Genomic DNA, 23,939 nt, shown 5'->3' on the forward strand with positions numbered 1-23,939 from the left:
ACCTTATTGTGGCCTTTCAGTATCTGAAGGGGGCCTACAAGAAAACTGGTGAGGGACTTTTTAGGGTGTCAGGTAGTGATAGGACTAGGGGGAATGGAAAAAGAATAGAAACGGGTAGATTCAGATTAGATGTTGGGAACAAATTCTTCACCATGAAGGTGGAGAGACACTAGAACAGGTTGCCCAGGGAGGTGGCAGAAGCCCCATCCCTGGAGGTTTTTAAAGCCAGGCTGGATGTGGCTCTAAGCAAGGTGTCCCTGTCCATGGCAGTGGGGTTGGAACTAGATGATCCTTGAGTTCCCTCCCAACCCTAGCAATTCTGTGATTCTTTAGAGATATTCAAGTGTCTTCCTACAAGGTCTTGATTATGCATATAACAGGTTTCAGTGAGCCCATGTTATTAATCACTGCTACAGATGCTGCTTATGTCAGCGGAAAAGTGGGGTGATTTTTAGGCACTGGCATGAGCAAATTATAATAGCATAAATATGCATGCTATAAAAGTTTGTGTGTGCATGTGTTGGAGGGGGTTAATTTCTCTGTTTTCTGTAAGTACTACTCATTGTTGTCGATACAAAAACAGCATAACAAAACACAATTATTAACTGGTGTTATGGCAGGGAAAATTTACAAAACTACCTGAAGTGAAATTGTGATGGATTGCAGAATTCTTGCGAATTTGAGGTTGATGTGAGGCTGATTCAGGACTCCCTTTTCACACCACAATATCCATGAAGGTTACACATCCAGTGTCCAGAGACTGGATATCAAAGGTGGCAAACTGGATAAATTTAAATTTTTGGCCACAGTGAAGGCAGTATCTTTTCCCACACTCCTCTTAAAATTGTTTACATGTCAAAAGTGAAAGCCCATTCCACCAAAACCTGACATGCAAGGAAGTCAGGAAGAAAGTGTAAGAAAGGGACGAAAGTATTTCCGTGGGACAACATCATAGCAAGAGAAGTTAAAAACAAATTTGTACTATGATCAGCAAGCCCCATAGCTACTTCTCTGGAAACATGCTGAGCTGTCAGGTGTTAGTGTCTGGGAAACAGGGGATCATCTAATTCACACTGTGCACTTCATGTGGACAAACAACAAATAAGATAAATGCTCCCAGCAATCTCCCATCTCACAAGAGAACAAATTTCAAGATTTTTGCTCATCAATGAATGACTTCTAGAACCCTTTCTTTTGCAAATGGCTGTGCAAATAAGCTTTCGATATCTACTGATTCTGAGGGAACTGAAATTTGTGACAACTGTTTTGTACACAGATTACTTTAAAACACTTATTGAGGAGGACCAATGGCACCCTGGCCTGCATCAGGAACAGTGTGGCCAGCAGGAGCAGGGAGGTCATTCTGCCCCTGTACACTGCACTGGTTAGGCCACACCTCGAGTACTGTGTCCAGTTCTGGGCCCCTCAGTTTAGGAAGGATGTTCGCTTGCTGGAGCATGTCCAGAGAAGGGCAACAAAGTTGGTGAAGGGCTTGGAACACAAGCCCTATGAGGAGAGGCTGAGGGAGCTGGGGTTGCTTAGCCTGGAGAGGAGGAGACTCAGGGGTGACCTTACTGCTCTCTACAACTACTTTAAGGGGGGTTGTAGACAGGCAGAGGTTGGTCTCTTCTCCCAGGCAGCCAGCACCGGAACAAGAGGACATAGTCTCAGGCTGCGCCAGGGGAGGTTTAGGCTGGAGGTCAGGAGGAAGTTTTACACAGAGAGAGTGATTGCCCATTGGTATGAGCTGCCCGAGGAGGTGGTGGAGTCACCATCACTGGAGGTGTTCAGGAGGAGACTTGACAGGGTGCTTGGTTGCATGGTTTAGTTGGTTGGGTGGTGTTGGATGATAGGTTGGACACAATGATCTTGAAGGCCTCTTCCAACGTGGTTTATTCTATTCTATTCTATTCTATTCTATGCTATGCTATGCTATGCTATGCTATTCTATTCTATGCTATTCTTAGAGGGGTTTCAGTATATTTCGGTTTCCTGCAACAATTCTTCAAAATTGCCTCAGACTTTCTTCACTGCATTTTCTTCTTTTTACTAGTGTTCCTAATGGCAACCCCGTTGAATTGAAAGGTAAACATATCAATACAATTTTTTATTGCTGTTTGGTTAAGGAGAAGCAGTAACTTTTAAATGAGATTTTGTTGTTCAGTTTTAAAATAGCCAATGAAAATACTTTCACACTTTTAAAAGCCTTTAATTCTAACAATGATTTATTAAAGGTCTGATGTTAATACATGCCTTAAAATGAAAATGGAATAATATAATCATCTTGGAGCATTAAAGTTATTGGAAGCAGTTCTTAATTTCTTGCATTACCTTTTCATTTGAAGTGAATAAAAGCATTCAGCTCATACTTGATCCCAGCCCACCAAAGCTTGTCACGTGGCCATCCAGAGCTCCACAACTGAAATGCTTTCACTAAGCTGATTTTACACAAAATACCAAATTTCTGTCAAGTTTTAAGCCGCTTAAGAGCACCCTTCTCTAGGCATGGTTACAATCCCAGTGATGCAGCAAACATGCAAACAAACAGAAACAGTGGCAGAAGGTATGCAGACAGCCGTTTCCTGAAATGTTAAAGCACACAAACCGCACTCACTAACCGGTTAATTACCTCTCTGCTTTGAAATTACTGTATGTCCAGTCTTTCGGCATCATTTAATCAATTTCTTCTACTTATGACTGTTAAAATTCACAAACATGATCTCAATAAATAAGAGAATCAGCCTTCTCCTTATTCTGGAAAATTTATCAAAACCAGAAATTCCTGGATCTTTGTAGTTACTTGTAAGATAACATTACTTCAAAGGTACCAGAAGATTAAGATGTTACGCTTTTGCACCTTTTTTATTTTTGTGTGTGTGTCAATCCAAGCAGTAGAGCTCTCTCTTTTATCTTGTATTTCAGATAGGCAATTTCCAGTCCCGAAGTGGATAAACCTATCAACTCATTTCATATGCAGCGCTGAAAAGTCATCAGATGCCAACACTTCATTACTTAGCTGGGAAAGATCAAAACTAATGACAGATGAAACACACTCTTTCTTGTTATTAGTCCCCTGAGTCATCCAGCTCTCACTGTACTGCTCTTTATGCTTTGCTGCCTGACACTATATAACAAGCATTATTATTGTTGTAGGTAGCTCCTGTGATTCATTCCCTGGGCTCACCCACCTGTGATTTGTGGGTGAGATGAGCTGCTATGACACTGCTTTCCTCTGGGCTTTCTCACTACATCTGACCAGGCTACTGAGACTGTCATTCTGCTTTTCAGCAGCATTTTGTAAGGTTTAAATAAATAAATTCCCTATTTTTACTATGAGCAGTGTTTAAACAAAGACAGGTAATTAACAATTATTTTAACAGATTTGTTCATAAAAGTAAATGTCTCATTAATCTTAGCAATTTCTCAGGTATAGTTGAAATAAGCATTTTCTGAAATCAGGAAAAACAACGAATGAAAATGACATATGATGGCATTAATCTTTCTAAAAAACCAGGAAAAATGCAATGTATGGAAAAGACACAATATCAGATTCATATCCAGGAATGAGAAAAAAAGCTAAAGACTTCACACTGGGAAAGGTAAATTAATCTTTTCACTTTAACTCAGAGGATGTTAAAAACACACCTTTCTACCGATCACCTTCTCCTACTTTTATTGGTTCAAGCTTTGCCTTTCCAAAATTATAGAGCCATGCATCAGAAAGAGCCAGTAACAACTAGCATGAACATACTTTGCTTGAATACTTTTTATTCTGTCTCTGTGTATTCTTTGATTGACCTTACATTTCTCATACTTCTCCCTGCTCTTTCAATAAAAACACCAGTGTCCCACATTCACACTTACATACCACTTAGTTGGCAAATTCTCCACAAATTTTATCAGCAAGCATACCAACTATTATACACTTTAAAAGTCCTATAAAGCACGACAATGGTATTTCATAAAGTCCACAAGATACCGCCATATCTGTCTTTCCGTACTAAGACTGACCAGCACACTTCTCCACTCCACAAAGACCCCCAAAACCAACCCTTGACTATATACAGTGCTTTATCTATTAACTCTGAATGCTACTTTCTGCTTGAAAGCAAACAGCAAAACTTTGGCATTTACTTGCTGTCTCTCCTTAGTAAAAATAAAAATTAAATTCTAGAGCTCCTTCTAATCCCTATGATTCATATGTCAGTCTGTATTTCATCATTTCAAGTAAGTTTTTTTTATCCATTTCCAGGCCTAATGGTGAACCATGTTCCAGACATTGCCTTCTTTTTATTGTAAATGCTCTAACTGGTGTTAGGAAAAAAAAAAAAAGAAAAAAAAAAAAAAGCATGTGACAACCTTCAATTGCCTGCAATTATTATTGTTGACTGGTAAAGTCTATATAAATCTTCATTACTCCTCAAAACATTTTAAGACCATAGAGACAGCAACAGCAAGCACTTCTTTTGTCTATCGAAATGTGTAATCATGGAGAAGGAGCAAACTCTCCTATTTTTTTTCCCTTGGAGCCTTTAACATTTCAAAACAAAGCCACAGCATATATCTGAATATTAACATTATTATAACTTTTGTTGCAGGCATACAGGGTTCCTGCATTGCTGCAGTCTAGTCAGCTATCAGCCACTATAAGCATGTGCCTTCAGTTAATGACGGTGGTCATCAGCATTAACGATCAAAAGTGACTTAGATCTATAGGCAAGCGTTAATAAAAATTTGGCATTAAACAGTCAAATTTCCCAAGAATCACATAAGAAACTACTTCAGTGTCATCTCCAAGCCCAGTTTTAGATGCCCAGACGTGTAACCATGCTTAAAGTTACAGTGAAAACTGATTTGATCCCTCCTTCAAGAAACACCCAGTTCATGTGATGCATAATCTGTTTAGTTCAGAGGTAGTTCCGGCTCTGCCAGAGAATACACTTTTAGAGCAATACAATTTGTAAGCCCTAACCTCTGGTGTGATTTTTACACTGAAGATTATGTGAATGGGCATAAGGAGACTACATATTTCACAATAAACCCAGGTTCTTTCATTCTCAAAGACAGGAAGCTATTACTTGAACAGTGATGGTTTACACCTTAGTGTGGCTTAAACAATACTACAATTTTCAGCAGAATTTCCATTTACAGTGACCAGTGTAGGATCTAAACTATAATCTAGCAAATCTGATTTCAGGCAATTGTGTATTAGGGTACATAGGTATATTAGTCTTTTTTGCAAAGCTATCTATGCAAATGCATTTATTTTTTGCATCCTGTCTGAGCCTGCTTGCAAGTAAGATTGTGGATGAATCAGCTTGATGTGAACCATCACAACAAAGACCATCTGCTACAGGGCATTGTACATTCTCCCTTTTCAAAGACCTAATTGTACTTATCCTCTCAAGCACTAGCTGGATGAAGTAATTCAGTGAGAATCTGTAAAGGCTAGGGTCTTAAAAAAAAAGGTCTGAAATTGTACATCATACAGCTACAATGTCCCCAGAGGAAGTGAGCTAGTCAGGATGAGCCAGTACAGAATTAGGCTGAAAAAGCCACGAGACTATATACATCTGATCAGCAACACTGAATGATGCAGATCTTGGTGAAAAATAATTTTTGAGTGCAACAAAACCAGAAGAAGCTACAACACAGAAAAATTCAGAGTGTTTTGTATTTAATTGTCATGACGTAGTAAAATACACTACAGATGTTCACTGATGAGTACAATATGTTGCAGGTCTGCAAGCACAAGTAAAAGGGTAGTTGGCTTCTAGTGCTGTACTTGCACTTACTCTTTTATGCTGAATCCCATTCTCCAATAATTGTTTATTTCTCTGTATAGTAAGCCCCATAATTTCTGTTAAAGACTTTGTAATATACAAAATTGCTCACTGTACTTGCCTAAAAGAACTATATTTTTATAGTGAGTTCCTTATCAAAAAAACTCAAATGAATATTATTAACATCATTAATGCTAAATGGCTACCAAAAAATCTCTCCACACAAAGGAATTATGTATAAACACAGGATAGGTGCTAACAGCTTTGATTTTACCCCCTTGTTTTCAGAGATTTTTGTCTGAGCACATTCAATACACTAGAGCTCACTCAAGGATTGGTGTGGTTTTTTTGGTCTCACAATCCATCTCACTTCCAGCTTGTGGGTGACTGGAATGCTATTAACCAAATTAGTCTGCAGTTCACCATCTCCAGTGAAATTACACCATAGATAAAGTTGCTGCATAAAGACAGTCTTATACACTCCTAAATGCAGATACAAGTATGAATAGTAATCAGCATATGTCTACAGTTTTGCATTCTTCTTGGTCAAATAGCTTGCAAACTTATTTTAAGCATATTTTAAACAGGTAAAGACAAGTAAATGATTTACTTCTGAAAGATTTCAATAAAGGAAGTGAACAAAAATGTTTTTGAATCCAAGCAGCCTGCTCACAAAAACAATGTACCAGTATCAACATCAAGCAATTTATTTGCCCTCTATGGATATATGAAATATGGAGCAATATAATTAATCTTTTTTTGTTTGTCAAAATTTCACAAGGTAAAATAATCTTTAACTTAGCATTATTTCTCTTTGTGTTTTCCTGAAGCACAACTATGTGTATAGCTTGTAAAGAATTATCTGCATTTGAAATACTTCCCTGTGTGGACATTTTACTTGTGTTTCATTGTGAAAAGATTTAAAGGGTGATTCAGTAAATGTGTGTCGAGGGTTGAAGGGGAAGGCCGGGCCTTCTTTCCCCCCTGAAAAGTGAAGGGAAAGAAAATTGAAAGGGAAAAAAAAACACAGGCGGATTAGCAAGAGGAATGTGCTATATTTACAAAGCAGTTTAGGGAATGCAGGTTTATATACAGAATTTACAATATTTACAATATATACACAGAAATATACAACAAAGTCACACAGGAACGAGATCCCCCTCCTCTGCTGAGGAGGGTTCCCCACCCCTGTACCCCCTTCTCTCCCCCTTTTTCCCAAAGAGGGTTAGAAAGAGAGAAAAAGAGAGACTGTTAATTTAAGCAGAATTTGTTAGTGGAGGCCTCATGCTTTATCAGCTCCAAGGTCAGCCTGGCCGAAAGCCCAGAAAAGCTGCGAGCTGCACAAGGAAGGGGGAGAAGTGCAAGACTGCCTAGAATACTTGGCTGTACTACAAGTTCAAAGGTGCTTTCTACCAATCTACCAATGAAATTAGTTTAGATCTGTCTTTCGTTTATAAACATTCAGCCACAATGTCCCCTTTCTTAAAGGGACAGCCTCAAATGGTCACAATGTGGTAAAATAATCATATCATCCTATTTACTATCATATATCACAGTATTCTATTCAAAAGTTAAATTCAGATCCTATTCCCCTGGGTGACTTTGCTAATGTTGTCATCCTTAAATATATATGGTCAGTAATTCTGCGTTAAAAAGTGACTGATCTTTCAACTAGTTCTTTTATTTGCTGGGTTTTTTTATAAGCAATACTATGAAATAAAAGCCAACAAAAATACAAATACAGCTCTTGCTTTTATACCAACATAATTAAAATGCTACCCCATAAGAATATATTCCTACAAACAATTTATAAACATCCTTAATTTTTATAAGTTGTTTGAAGGTCTGTTAATGGTCTTTTCTAAGCGCTTGCAGGAACATGACTTCACTGTACTAGACCTTCCCATTCTGCTTCTCCTCATAAAAAAACTAATTGCAAATTTCCAGTCTTTATGAGATGTAATCCTGGACAGATGGTGGCATTTAATACATGTTTTGCTTTTATGCACTGATACAGGTTCATATATATCTCTCTATGTATGTGTGTGTGTGTATATAGACATAGATATATATACATTTCTTTAACTGGAAAGCATATGCTCATGATTTGGTAATTTTCAAGTGGATGATTTTACGGATAATAATAGTAATATAAGCTGTTATTGTATAAGTTTTAGTGATTATCCTCATGACAACAGTATTCCCATATTTCCTAGTAATCAACAGTTTTGAGTTCAAGGTGAGATTTGCTTGCTTCATATACCAAACTCACATTAAAGGAAACCCACTACGAGCAACAAAGGTTTGAAGACTTCTGATTCCTTCAAAGCTAGAGAAATTACAGGAAAGTAGCTTAACTGAACTAAAACGAAACTTGTGCTGTTCTGATTTAGTCATGTGTAGCAAAAATTACTACCCTACTAGTTAAGGGAGAAAATAAAATTAATCCTACTATGTTGATAATTAAAGTATAAAATTCTTCTTTCTGTTCTGGACAGAATGAATGTCTATAAATACTTTATATGTAAAGATCACCTTTTCCATTACAGAATCTACAACTTATTACAGTATGGAAAAGCTAGGTTCAACAATGGCATCTGTTTGAAAGGAACTCCATATTCACTGGTGGCACAGAAAGATAAAAATATAAATGCATAAACTGATATAAAGTATGCAAGCAAATGAAGAAGTATATTATGCAAGTTAATTAATAAATGGACAGACTTTGGTGTCCATGACAATACTGACTTGAATTAGCTATAAAATTTACAGCTGTCTTGCAAATCACCACAGATATCTCAGTCTTAGCTTCTTGGGCAGGGACAACCAGATGTAAAAGCTGTCTACAGCCAGAATTCAGTAACAGCCAGAATTCAGTATCATTTTCAGAGTGAAGTCATGATTTTTCTTTTGTGCTGCTGCTATGGCAGTTTTTATCTTCATGTACTGGCCTAAAGACTAAAATCATATTTGCCATGAAACAGGTGAAAAAACAGACATGAAATCCAGAGACTCTGCAATAAAAGTATTACCATTTTCAAATAATTGACTTTTCATAGTAAGCTAAGTATTCCTTTCACTTAATATACAGGACAAAAAACATCTCTGTGTAAGCCCACTACAGTGTGAGAGAAACGTAAAAAAATATATATAATTAAAGTATATAATTCAAAGGATAGTCAATGTACCTTCTAGATTATTGTGAATTCCCCATAGATTTCCATTAAAGTGTTCTCCATTTGATCACTGCCTTACATAGAGTAGAAACTTTAAACAGTATGAAAGTCACTGTAACTCTTACCAGAAAAGACACTGGGGATCTTGGAAAGAAAACTTTTGACTGTACGAATAGGTATCCCATTTTTTTCATCTTGCATGCGTGCTATGACGTCTTCCATCTGAGCACAGAAAAAAAAAAAAAAAAAGAGATAATAAATAACTAAATTCAGAATTCTTTCCTAAAATAAACTCTCCAATAAATCCTAGGTCAATCTCTCAGAATGACAGATCCGCCCTTAATAGTTTTTTAAACTTAGAATTTATACTCTGTATTTTTATTGAACAGGCTAAAAAAATGCAATTAATTTATTTGTGGCCAATGGTAAAAGAATGTATGTGCCCAAAGTCTCTTGAGAAAGAAATACCGATGCAGAACAAAGATACTTAGTTAAAGCTTTTAAAGGAAACAGTTTAAAAACGTTAGTGGATATAGACCTTCCTGTTTTGACTGTATTTCTAGTATTGCTCCACATATGAAAGCAAAATAGATTCTTCTTTTTTTTTTGCAATTCAATTTTGTATGCTAACTTACTCCATACATTTGATAAATTACACCCAATGCAAAGTTTCACTTTCATGTGAACTATGAACATCAGGCTCTTTTACTGGAAAACACAAAAAATATTTAGATAGTCATCAGCTGATAATTCAATAGTATTATGATAAAACAAAACTATATACAATTTACAATATAGCCCACATGAAAAAACCCCACTCTGTGACAAAGCGTTTTATATTATTTTAGTAGTAAATCATTAAAAAAACCCCAAAAGTTTGGTTTCACTTCCATCCCCTCAACAGGTTCCCAAATAAATTGTAAAATGTCTGCAACTGGGCTGTGTTGGGAAAAATGACTAACAGACAAAGTTCTCTTATACACCCTCTTCCACAGAAGTTAGATGACCCAGATCAGCAAAATGCAGACCAGCATCGGTTGCAGCTGTACAATAATTGCCCCAATGGGGGAATTGTGCAGGGCTGGGAAAGGGAGCTCAGGTCATAGAATCATAGAGTGAATGTACTGGGTTGGAAGGGACCTCTAGAGGTTATCTAGTCCAACCCCCCTGAAAGAAACAGGGATATCCCCAACTTGATCATGTTGTCAGAGTCACATCAAGCCTGACCTTGAATGTCTCCAGGGATGTGGCCTCCACCACCTCCTTAGGCAGCCTGTTCTGGTGTTCTACCACCCTCATATTAAAGAGCTTCTTCCAAACTCCAATCTAGATCTACCCTTGCCTAATTTAATATCATTGCCACTTGTTCCAGTGCTAGATGTCCTTATAAACAGCCTCTCCCCAGCTTTCTGGTAAGGTCCTCTCAGGAACTGAAAGGTCTTCTTAGAGCTGTCTCTTCTCCAGGCTCCAAGTCTCTCAGCCTGTCCTCATAGGAGAGGCTCCAGCCTTCTGATGACTTTTGTGTCACCAGAGGTATACACAGTGAGAATTTTTTTTAAAAACACTACCAAAAAATGGAAAGCAATTTGTTTGGCTGCTCATGAGAAAACTGTTCATACAGCGAATGTCTAGAGGCGCACATGTTCCACATGCTTATGGCTCATACATCATCAACCCAAGGAACTCTATTCCAGTGGAATAATCCAAAATAGCGCACACAAGCAGCCAATATTGTTAGCAAAATGCATCTTCCACATGATTAAGGCATGTATGAATGCAAGAGAAGAAAAGAACCCATGTTCTTTCTAATGACTGTCATCGGACATGGAATTTAATCTTTAAACAGCAAAGGCTATTAATAATATTCCCAAGAAATGATCAGCCAGACAAATTGTTACCTATGAAATGGAACCTGTTGCTCCATTTATTATACAGATAATACACAAAGGATTGTTTCAAATCCTTCTAAATTGGGTTGGTAGTCTTAGGGAGCCCTTAAATGAAGAAGAAGTAGCTCAAATTCAAGTGAATATCTTAGTTTTAAACAGCCCAGTAAATTATAACCATAGGTAGCATGATCTTTGAACAGAACAGAGTTGAATTTGATAAATTTCTTACATCCAGTGTAAACTTACAAGAATGTTGCTAGAACTTCAGAGTGAATAATAATCTATATCACACTGGGGCAAAATTTGGAAGGCAATTAATACATAAGACATCATCATCTGAATTACTACAGATGTAGGATACAGTCCTGGAGCACAATTTTGCAGGTAGTGATATGCAGTTACCTCTTCCTCAGGGATGCACAAGGGTTAAACAATTTAATGCCTACTATTCCTAGTGCTATCAGTAATCAGTCTCGTGAGAGTATATGGACTAAACTATCAGCTGACATACACACATGCTTTCCAAAACTTTCTTCATGAAAAAGATTTAACCCAAACTGTATAAAACCTTACTCTGACAGGGACTGTAGCTCTGGTTTTGGTTACCAAAGGGACCTCTAGGACATCTACATTGCAAAATTACACCTTCCCCTGCCTGTCTAGCTCAGATCATTGTTCTGCATCACACCTTGTGCAAAAGGCAGCTCACACTCCAGACACCATCATTGTGAACTGCCTGGTAACTTCAGTGTACAAAGACTACTGTATCAATGAGTGGGAATATTCCAAAACAATATACCACACAACAGCAGATTCCTAATTAGTTACAGTTGATCTGAGATTCTGTATGTCACCTGTTAAGATTACAGAATTCTTACTTGTCTTGTCCCTTCTTGTACAAAAATCTGTCACTTTGTGTTTTGTGGTCATCTTAATAATTCAAGAAAATGAATGTTTGTTTGGTTTATTGGGTTTTATTAAATGATTCAACTGAAGAATCAAACTCATCTAATCCAATATACGCAGGTGCACAGTTTCACTTTCATTAGATCTCATCCCTATTTCTGTTTCAGATGGTTTAAATTCAGCAAATGTATAATCCCTTCCACTGAAAAACATCTCATTTAATCATGTTTGGGAAACAGCACTCAAGGCACTTCTCTGTCATTCATCAGCAACTAAGACAATGAAAAGGGCAGAATAGTTTAATTAGAATGATGAAAGGAAATCTTCATCTAATTTTGCTCAAAAAGTCTAATCTGGGAAACAAAATACTATGCTAGATAATAATTATCCTTCCCAATGTATCATTGTTTGCTTCTGAGTCACTCAAAAGTGAAAATATAAGCTGCTTCTCCTTACCATAGAATTTGGCTTTCACAAGTTCCTTTCTTATGTGCTTACCTGGCTGAACCTGACTAGCTCTAATCATGCAATGAGATCTCTTTTAATCCTAAGGTTTCTCAAACAACTCCGAAAAAAGCAAATCCACAAAGAGCAACTGCTTCCTGACCACCCGCAAATGAAGCTCAATGTGACTGACAAAAAGGAATGTATAAGCACATTTGTTTAGCTTTTCAGTCATCAGTTATGCACAATTAACAGGGAAAGTGTAGCTAGAAGGAAGTTCACAGTGCAGGAAGGATTCTACAGGAGCCTTTGTCAATAAAGGTATACATCAAAAAATGTGCTGTTTGCCAGTGAAGCAATTCTAACCCTAACAAAAACTCACTTAACTTTCTACTGTATTGGCAACTCAGACCAAAGTTATTAATATTTAAAAGTTCACTTGTTTCCTTGTGAAGTCTTAATCTTGACATGCTAGGATCCTGTGAAATCTGTATCAAAGACTAATTCTATGATAACAGTGGAACTGCATCTTGTATAAAGCAAAAAGAAAGATAATGATACCCTGAAATAGAAATGCTACAGAACACAGAAGCCATTGCTTAATGATGACAACTGACTCTGCTCCAAAACTCACTAGTTGCTTGGCCTGGAGATATGCATGACTTAGCCCAGGGGCAGAATCCATAGGAAGCTAACAAGCCCACAGAATCAGTCACATTTCTTTTCAGAACCTCTATTTGCTGAATTATTTGACACGATAAAATTAAATGGCAAATCAACACAAAAGTTTCCAGTCACATTAAATGGATGTAATGAAGAAAGATCAATGCTATATACCTATGATGCTGACAATTATACCTGGTGTTCCTCTCCTACTGCAGTATGAAGACTGGTGTGAGCAAATAGTTGACACTGTCCTCAAACAGAATACTTGTAGAGAACCAAAGATGTTTTAGCTCTGCATGTAACATAATCCTGTATTAAAGTATTGTCTTAGGTCTGCATTTATAATTATCTATTTGTGAATTTATAATTAAGATTCAAATTTATTTGCCCTATTTATCCATACTGTGTCAGATACAGCAAATAGGTAATGGTACAAATTTGTTGTAAAACAAGGGTGCTACTCTATATACAAGCAGTATGTGCTTACATTAAATGAGTGTAGGACAAGCTTTTGTCATTTGTTAAGAATAATTTAGGTTATTTTAAATTTATTTGAAAATCTGTGCCAGTTCCATGGAAATATTGAGACTTGATTTTTTTTCTGTTTAGATTAACAGTCCCATTCAGGTAGTCCCTGCCACCAACATTGCACACTCACCACTGATAGATTCTGTACATTTTGCTGATTTAGAACTGTGGATTTAGAATGATAATTTTTAGCATGCTCTTGTGTTACTTATGTATCTAAACTGCTTAAATAACACAATTAGCATTTCCTTTTAAAGTATCTCTTTTGCTTTTCATTCCTGTACCCTGCCCATTTTGAGCAGTTATAGCAAATTTTCGTTATCAATATCTGGACAGACAGAGAGCCTTAGGGACGATGAACAAACATGTACTTGCAGAGGTAAAGCTAGGCTACTATAAAAGAATTATTAACCATCTTTCAATGGTGCTGAATTTTCTAATAATAAAATTGATGGAAATAAATCCTTTCTCTCAAATGTTCTCTGTGTCCAGTTCTGGGCCCCTCAGTTTAAGAAGGACATTGAAACACTTAAACGTATCCAGAGAAGGGCAACAAGGCTGGTGAGAGGCCTCAAGCCCAAGCCCTATGAGTAGAGGCTGAGGGAGCTGGGATTGTTTAGCCTGGAGAGGAGGAGGCTCAGGGGAGACCTTATTGCTGTCTACAGCTACCTGAAGGGTGGTTGTAGCCATGAAGGGGTTGGTCTCTTCTCTCTAGCAACCAGCACCAGAACAAGAGGACGCAGTCTCAAGCTGTGCAAGGGGAAGCTTAGGTTCAAGGTGTGGAGAAAGTTCTTCACTGAGTCATTTGCCATTGGAATGGGCTGCCCAGGGAGGTGGTTGAGTCATCGTCCCTGGAGGTTTTCAAGAGGGGATTGGATGTGGCACTTGATGCCATGGTCTAGTCATGAGGTCTGTGGTGACAGGTTGGACTTGATGATCTTTGAGGTCTCTTCCAACCTTGGTGATACTGTGATACTGTAAAACCTCTACAATCTTCCTGTGAAGTTTACTGAAGTCATATCAAACATGCAAGATCAGTTAAGTTATTGACATCTCAGATATTCATAACTACTGCACAGCAAAGAATTTTTCTACAAAGTTCCTTTACAATATTTTATTTGGAAGAGAGATTATCTGATGAAGAAATACAGTTTCAGAATGAAAGCTGTTGAGGGACTTTTTAGGATGTCAGGTATGATAGGACTAAGGGGGATGGAAAAAAAATAGAAATGGGTAGATTCATATTGGATGTTAGGAAGAAGTTCTTCACCATGTGGGTGGTGAGACACTGGAACAAGTTGCATAGGGAGGTGGTAGAAGCCCTATCCCTAGAGGTTTTTAAGACCAGGCTGGATGTGGCTCTGGACAACCTGATCTAGTGTAAGGAGTCCCTGATCATGGCAGGGGGACTGGAACCAGATGATCCTTGAGGTCCTTTCCAACCCCAATTCTATGACTCTATGAAATAAAATAAAATAACACTGAAACAGATTTTTTTTTTTACCTCTTTTTAATATTTTTGGAAAAGGATAACTTAAAAGCAGACTCCAAACTCCTGCAATTAACCTGTAATCAAGTGGCCTGTTTGAAGGCTACAACTGTCAATGATCCCTTGATAAAGAATGGGCAGAGGTTATTCCCCATCACATAAAACTGTACAACACTGAAAGGAAAATCTTTAAGATAACAGAGTACATTCTGTAGTCAGTGATTTATGCCAATAAGTTGTGATCTTTTCTTCCAGGGAATTCTAATGCTGAGCTAGTGGTTTGATGCACTAACATGTCACACAATGTAACTACTTTCTAAGAGTCCTACATCTAAATATATAGGACATACATCCAGTTCACTGCATGTATATTAATAATGCTACATGGCTAGACAGTGAAAAACAGACTCTAAAAGCTACTCAACTGCTATTACAGAGAAAACATAACTTTGATAGAATATATGATATTGATTCTGCTTTGAAATCAAGAAAATGTTCTAGAAAATACTACACTAACCATATGACATGGCATATAGGATGGCAATTCCAGCTCCCTGTCCTTCATGAAAGTGCAATTCCAAACAACAACAAAAAATTGTTAAATAAGGACAAAGGATATTTTGTTTTTAATTACTTGCTTCAAATATTCTTTACATTTGTTTCATATTATTGACACTTCAGAATTTATTTTGTACTCTGACCTTTTGTGGTAGTTTTAGGCTATACCTTTAAATTTTTTTTCACACATCTTGAACAGAAAGTAGTAAAGATGTAAGTCACTATTGGGCGTAAAAAGGAAAATAATGATAGTTCTAAACAATCCATTGGGTAGATAACAGACTTAAGCTAGTAATGTAAACAATTTCTCTCATCACTTCCTCAGGCTGGGAGATACTAACTTGCTTCTGCATGACCTTGTCTGCATCGCTTTTGTTGTGACTGATACTAACTTCTCTGCTTCTGTCTCTTGTCCCTTTTGTACAGAGGGCTAAGGGGGAGGCAGGAACAGTGGAGCAGTGTCTTCCCCTGGTCCTTGGCCAAGGGGGTGCTTGTGCTATTTATTAATTGTAAGCATCTTTAAATATTGTAAATACTGTATATTTTGTACATAATCATTGCATTCCATCATAGATTGTAGTTTTGCTTGTAAATATAGCTTTCATTTGCTTCCAACTGAGCTGTTTTGGCAAATGTCATGTTGGGGGTGGGGGGGGTGGGGGATTTTCAAACCACCACACCTTTTTAAAGACAAGAACCATTTTCTATGTTTGTGAAATGTCACAATCAAACACAAAATATACAAAAATATGCACTCACAGAAAAATTACCAGTTCAAATGAATTTGGTTTATGTTTAAATTCCAAATAAAGAAAAAATTTCAGTCTATTTATCTTAGAAATTATTAATCTGAATTAATCAGCACTACATCTTTCTCAAATCTTGAATGCTGTTACACAACAAAACCAGAGGAAGCTTATCCAAAGGACTTAAAAAACACATCCAGTTGGTGAAATTTCAAAACCACTGAAGTCAATGATAATTTTGGAAACTATTTCTGCTTTCAGTAAAATCATTATTTCCATCACAGGTGTGAAACATTAGTTAGACTGCCCGATGAAAAGGAAGCATCACTATGGCTACTTGAGAAGGAAATAGCTTGATTAAAGGGGCTTCGTGAAAGAGTACTTAAATTACTAGAAATATTTCTGTAAGAATATTTCATTCAGAATATTTATTTTTTTTTTTAAAGCAGCTGAAGCTATAAATAATACTTACTACTTTGTCAGGTCATGACTTGAGCTTGTAGACTGTACTACTGGAGAGAGAAATAATGTGTCTTAGGCAAAATACAGATTTTAAAAATATGCTCTTTCAAAGCCAAGACATTTCCTGAGTTGTAGTGACTATTTGTGTTATGATAGTCCTGACATTAAAAATGGGGTCTCCTGTATATTTCAGAAACAGACAAGCTCAACTGGAAATGACCTTTGGGATTCTAAATGGAGTTTCCAAAACCATATTACAAAGTTTAAAGGTTTGGATTTTTTCCCAAGGATGAGGAAGAGAAAAATTCATCAGATTGAAGCTAGAACATATTCCAGTGCCTGGTCAGTGTATGGGTTAAGATTTTAAAGAAGAAAACACAAGCATACATTTTTGTAGGAGATGCTAAAGAAGGATTAAGCTAGCTTATACATATGTAACTCATACAAAAGTGAACAGTAGCTAATGGCACAATTTGCTTTCACAAGAAAACACTCATTAAAATATAAGCTATAGGATATAGCATAGTCGTGATATATTCATATATCTAGAAAAAAGTTACATTCCTCAGGACAATACTTATATCTTCCATTTACTTGAAAATATTTTCATTTAATTCTACAGTCCAAGAAAACAGATGATTTCTAAATTGGTATAGCTTTTCTACATCATCTGTTACTAATGGTTTTAAATCTAAATTTGTCTGTTTAGAATCTCTTTTTCCTTGCTTGTCAGATGATCCCAAACATTACAAAGCTATAGCACAGCAGCAGATCATTTTAGAATCAGCTATTTCTAAGCAAGGAGGAGACCCTTGGGAAAAAAAAAAAAAAAAAGCTAAATCATTATACTTCACAAACAATAAAGAGGGAGGAAGTAATTACAAGAAATGCTTTAAATTGCATTGACAAGAACAACACTTCAAGGTAAATAATATGAAAATAGAATACAAACTTAGAAAATGAGACTGCACGTATTTTGAGGTTCTCTTAACTTGCCAACAGCTGATGAGGAAACTGATCAAAGCATAAGATTACTTTCCCATTCACAATGAAACTGCAAGAAGGAATATTGTAGAATCCTAGAATGGTTCAGGTTGGAAAGGACCTCCAAGATCTAGTCCAAACTCCCTCCTCTTCCTCCCCACCAATCCCCTTACCCCCACCCTCAGCAGGAACACCTTCAACTAGATCAGGTTACACAGAACCCCATTCTAACCTGACCTTGAATATTTCCAATGATGAGGCTTCTACCACCCCTCTGGGCTTCTTGTCCCATTGTTTCACCAACATATGGAAAAGATAAAGCCTAAGTAGACTGGTGATTTCTTCATTGTTTTCTGCCCTGTGGCAGGGGAAGACTTAAGAAGGCAAGCTGGTCTTCTACTAATATTTCAGCATTTAGGGAACTGAGCTACTTTTGGTCTGTTAAATTGCTTTGAGGCACTAACTCCATTAAATACAGAAATGCTAACATCAAAATTGATTTTTCACCTTTTCAACTGTTAAATTATGCTCTTCAAAAAAATCTGCCCTTTGTAATTGTACTACAGTATGTTAGGCTTTCAGTATCAGTTGTGTTTGGCATTAGAAAAAAATTGCACTGCTGATATAATACAGTAATATAGCATTTACGAGAGATGGATTTTCACAGTAGCCTGCTTACAACTCATTTCAAAACAAATATTTTATTTTTTTTACCAAATCTGAATAGATAAATGTTAGACAGTCCTGGATATTCTGGTTGTGTCAGTTCTTAAAGCATAATTCACCATTTTCACTTTACTAACATTGTAAATGAAAGGAAAATAAACTAATCACTGAAGTATTCATCCACCAAGTGAACAAGACAGAAAGAAAATGGATAAAGTCCACAATTAGAGTATGTCCTATATGAAAAAAAAAATGAATGAAGAAGAGTATTGAAATAAATGAAACAGAACAGCCTTTAAATGATTTCCCATAAAAATTTAGCTACCAGCATTCCAATAACACCAGTATGCTTGCCCTCTCATTAAAAACCTTGTCATCAACTCCTTTGAGACAGTAGAAGGTCTAGGCCTTGTCATCTTTTTACTACTTTTGATAACATCTCACACACTTTTGCAGTTTTTATGTGAAAAAGCAAACTTATCTAATATAGCTTTTGCTAGTATCAGTTTGGTAACAGTAGTGCAAAGTACAGGTTTATGTAAGACAAGCAAAGCATACAAATATTAGCTGACCCTTCAGGGTACAAAATAAGGTATTTCTCCATGTCAAGCAACATTTATTCATCTCTCATTAACTATACAAATTCATCAAGCTTCTCATCAATTTAAGAAACAGAGGTCTTAGGTGTTTATTCAGCAAGGAGTACCAAAAGTTTGACACATTTTTAAAAATACTGGGGAGAACCTGTGGATGGTAATAGCCTCTTTGTTTTTGTTGGTTGGTTTGTTTTTTTCTATAGGCTTTACAGATTTTTCAAGGAATTTGAACAGGAATAAAAGTGGTTTTGTCATAAAAGAAAATTCTGAAAGCACATATTTCAGGTTGCACAACTTTCTTAATTTGAAAAAAAATTTATTTCTGTCATCTGTTACATAAGAATACAATTAAATTAAATATAAATAAATTAAAATAATGAAAGTTTAAATAAAAAGAGTAAATATATATAACTAAAATACTAGTTAAAAATATTAAATGAATGAAAGTTGTTAGCAAACAATGTCAAAATTGACACTATTTGACTTATCATTTTTCAGCATTTCCAGAATTATTCCAGAATGGGATTCTAATTATACCAGCCTAATTCTGAGATTAATTTAAAATCCTGTTTTCCTAAGACACAGTAAATGTTTTTATGGTAGTCTGGTATTTTTATTAAAATTACTAAAATGATTGCAAAAGTAAAGCCAGATCATCGCCCATTGATTCATTTAGCAGATATTTAGTGAGAAGTTTCATAAAGATTTTTACACAATCAATAGACAAAACAGAAATGAAAGTTCTTGTTTAAAACGGAAAGCTATGTTAGCCGTACTCTTTTGCCAAAACAGGCTTTCTCAAAAGCCTTCTGAAAAGGAATCCCTGTTCAAGTGCTGTAGTGCCAGTCCATCAAACCCCATTAGAGTACCTAATTCCATTATACATAGTTACCTTATACACAGACTGATTTCTTGGCTCCATCTCTTAAAGTTACCTGATTTCCAGAAGCCCTGCCCTTTTCCATCCACTGAAAAAGGACTTAATCTTTTCTCACTCCTGCTCCACACTTCTAGATTTTCACTAGAATGCTCTATTATGTGATGGCACAGCCAGAATTTCAATAAAGCCTCATTCACCAAATCACTTCAAGGCTGATTTTTTCTAAGAAAACAAAAGTAACTAAATACCTAACTCACATGAAAACCAGTGGGCTAATATGTCGAAAGACACAGGGTGACACAGTAAAGAGTGTGTACATTCCGGGGCTTTATGAAATAGGAGTGCGTTCCAATGTGACATTTCCTAGTTGATATGTTGCCTGGTTGCAGTATAATTAGCAATAGGAAAACATCTTTTGTGATACTTCCTTTCAATTGTATATAGCTGTTATAGCACTCCACTAGATATGTTCTGAAGGAATTGAGGAAATGAAAAACTGTCCATCTCCCTCTGTCTTATTTTTCCTCTGTTTTTAAAAGCATGATTTTGTCTTATGGATTCAGAAAATCTAACTATATTTTAATTTCCTTAGAGATAAAGAAAGTAATTTCATTAAAAAGGCTGTTTTACCACCAAAACACTAGCTTTTGAATTCTGATGTTTTATGTACTTGAAAGCAAATCAGGTCTGAATATTCTGAACTCATCCAGTCTAGTCATAGTTTGACATTTACTGTACCTACATTTTATTCTCCTTTGCTGTTGTATTTCCTTTGATTAAAAATATTCTCTTTATTGTCAAAAGTAGAGCAGCAGACAATGAACAGATTTGAAATATGTGAGTTCTGAAAATAGTGAATGATGACTATAAAACCATTTGTTTAGTCTATTGGATACACCACTAAGAAAGGAGGTACTCTTTTGTTACATAGTAATTTGGTATTCACATACTATTATGTGTGTACAATGAGATGAGAATAATATTGAAATCAGGTACACTAAGTTAGAACCCGAGCCTGAAAATGTATCTAAGCAAGTTAAAAATTAAAAATCAGGATTTAAGCCCATCAATTCATTTGCATAATTATTTTGCTTATTTTTTTTTAAAGAGAGATAAATTATTACATGAAAGAACTAAGTAAGAAATTGTATTTTTTCAGACCATTTTTTTTTCCTTTTTGCAAGAGGACTCATTCTAGTTATTAATTATGGTGAAGAGAATATACATCACAATACACAATGAAGTATGTATGCCATACACATCCTTCCACTAGCCAAAGGGTTAGACATGACATCTCAATCTCATCTCTCTCAAATTATGTGTGTTTGGTTAAACTGAAGAGTTGGAAGAGTCATAATCTTGTATTAGATCCAGTTGGATCAAACTGGTGGCTTGTTTGTAATAAAGTAATTTCTCATTTGAAAAATCCCAGCTTTTTCCATCATTACTTTAGCTGCTTCACCAGCTTAAAGGACAGAAAGTAACAGAGTGTAGTAACTAAAACCCCCCTTTGGATAGTCCTGTGTCTGTGCTAAGGAGCATTTAGAAGGACCCATCTCACTTTCCAAATATATTAGAGATTAATAATTCCTAGAAGAAATGGGACAGTTAAGGCAAAAACATACAGAAGGATTACCCTGCAAGAGAGACCTACACTAATAAGTGAAAATGGAATAAAGAGAGGTAGTCTGCAAGCATCTACCTCTTTCAAGGGAAAAATAGGGTTTCCTACTTCTCGCTGAAAAGACTAAATACATTACACTAGTCTTTGCCCAGTCAAAATTAAGGGGAATCAGATGATATTAATAAACACAGTAAACCATAATTCGGTTCTGAAGGACCATTTCAAACAAGGTGGGAGAAAAGTAAAATACCTAAACACGTCAACAGTAACAAGATTCATCTGGCATTTGGAAAAAACAGAGCAAGTTGCATTTATCAGATGAACCACTTAACTGGGACTTTGGAATCCTTAGTATTCCTTTTCACTTTGCCATGGACTGACCTTTAAGTCACTGTAATCTCCTGTGGCTGAGAAATTAGAACTAAGAAAACAACTTCGTAATATTTTTGACATGTTGGAGCATTACAACAGTACATGAAATTTAAGTATTCAGACATTCCATAGGCTGGAGTTTCTTTCGGTTCTTTCGGTTCATGCAAAGTCATGATTTCTGCCCTCCCCCCAACCAATCTTATCCCTTCTCAGAGGCATGAATCAAGCCTACTGTAGTCAGTGAAGTCATCTCCTTTGATATTTTGGGACTAAATACTCTAGGCACTGAGCTTCTAACTATTAACTATTGCATGACTGCCACAACATATCTTTTCCTGTAACAAGTGGAACTATGTATAAAGTTCCAGAAAATAAATTTAAGAGATTGCACACCCTCTGCAAATCTACTAATTTCCCTGACAACTAACTTAACATCTGGAGTTAGATGTCTCAAATGCATGTAATATATTCAACATGACTAAGAAGTTAATTATTCTGAGGGAGCTTGTTTAGAAACACATTTGTTCACTGTATGCCTCTTTACCCTATCTTTATATTATCTCCTCTTGTTGCACTACATCCTGTCTCAAGAAAAACATGAGGATGAATTAATACACTAAAATTCCTTTAAATGGCTTTTATGTGCCAGACAAAGGAGAAAGGGACAAGGAAATGGGAGAACAAAGGAAAGATCCAAATTCATTATCTTTTTGTCTCTTCTGAAACTTAAAAATGCAATCCCATTTTGTATAATTTGCATTTTAGCTTATAGTCATCATATATATTCTTCTCAGAATTTGTTTTTGGATACATCAGTGACCTCTAACCTAGCATATATCAGTGACATAATAAAAATATTAACTGGTATAGCCTCTGAATGTATGATATCAGGACATCTGTGATCCACGCAGTTCAAGAAAAGTTTCCTGAGCATATTAATACCTGCTGTAATTCTCTTGAGTCTACCCAAATGCAAACTGAATTCAAGAGACTTTTGCTTCAGGATAAGATCAGGTTCACTTTGAGTTATTTTTGCCCTTGGTAACCATTGTAAACTCCCAGAAGTGAACTTAAACTTTGGCATGGCTTTAGAAATTAATTCTAAAATATCACTGAAAGTGAAGTAAAACACAGTTTAAAACTTTATTTTAGATAGCAGACAGGCTGCTTATTTGCCTCTTTGCACTCCTCAATCTCTATGCCATTCATGGGTGACTGTTCTAAAATTATTACCAATATTAACCAAATTGAATTAATCTGAGACATATGTACTTTTTAATTTCTTACTCAATTCATTGAATTTGGTACAATATACTTCCATAACTAATGCTCCATTTCTGAAATCACACTTACCTCTTCAGTAAGTAGCATTTGATAAACTACCTTTAAAGCCAACTGCAATGAACTGTAAATTGTTTACCTTTCACAGGAAGTTTGTTTTTAACTCTTCCTGTACAGCTGCCCAGTCTGCCTAAAACAATGTGCTTTGCCACTGTTTACCAGTCCTGTTTAACATTAAATCATAGATTTGGGAGTACATGCTGGTTTCTAGTTGTTGTAAAACTGGTCAAACATGTTCTAGCTATAGCTTTGCTTATTTTATCGAAACAGCAGCACCATTTTTCACATCATACACTCCTACCTCAACTCTTACATTCATTCCAAAGCAGTAGTCCAATCTCTGAACCCAAGCGTCTTGATGTTGCTAATAGACTAGAATTAACCAGGTTGGAAAAGACCTTTGAGACCATCAAGTCCAATCTATCATCCAACACTATCTAATCAACTAAACCATGCCACAAAGTGCCCCATCCAGTCTCTTCCTGAATACCTCCAGTGATGGTGACTCCACCACCTCCCTGGACAGCCCATTCCAATGGCCAATCACTCTTTCTATAAAGAACTTCTTCCTAACATCCAGCCTAAACCTCAAACCTATCATTAGAGCTCATGAAGCACTGTGCTTTTTTTGGACCAGTAGGAATAGGTCTTCTGCACAGACAGCATTATATGGAATTTTCCACCCACAATAGTTTATGCTGAATTCTGCACCCTACATGCCACCCATTTTGTGCAATACTGTGCAATTTTTCTTCATGGAATCAAACTGTGACCCTAGTTTCCCAGGTTTTTTTACACAGTGCAGATACACCTCTAGGTATACATTCAC

The 23,939-nt window shown here is 36.3% G+C and overlaps 1 protein-coding gene across 12 annotated transcripts in view; it reads right to left on the minus strand.

The window, feature by feature from the left end:
• RGS7 (regulator of G protein signaling 7) overlaps positions 1-23,939 on the minus strand; it is a 315,923-nt gene that overhangs the window by 149,341 nt on the left and 142,643 nt on the right. For all 12 annotated transcript variants that reach the window (XM_068155236.1, XM_068155265.1, XM_068155272.1 and 9 more), the window contains one exon: positions 9,085-9,181. In XM_068155236.1, coding sequence (XP_068011337.1) covers positions 9,085-9,181 — 97 coding nt within the window. The remainder of the gene's footprint in view (positions 1-9,084; positions 9,182-23,939) is intronic.

This window comes from Melanerpes formicivorus, unplaced genomic scaffold (genome assembly GCF_026170545.1).
Source record: "Melanerpes formicivorus ecotype bairdi unplaced genomic scaffold, bMelFor1.0.p_v2 SCAF_2, whole genome shotgun sequence".
Lineage (NCBI taxonomy): Eukaryota > Metazoa > Chordata > Aves > Piciformes > Picidae > Melanerpes > Melanerpes formicivorus.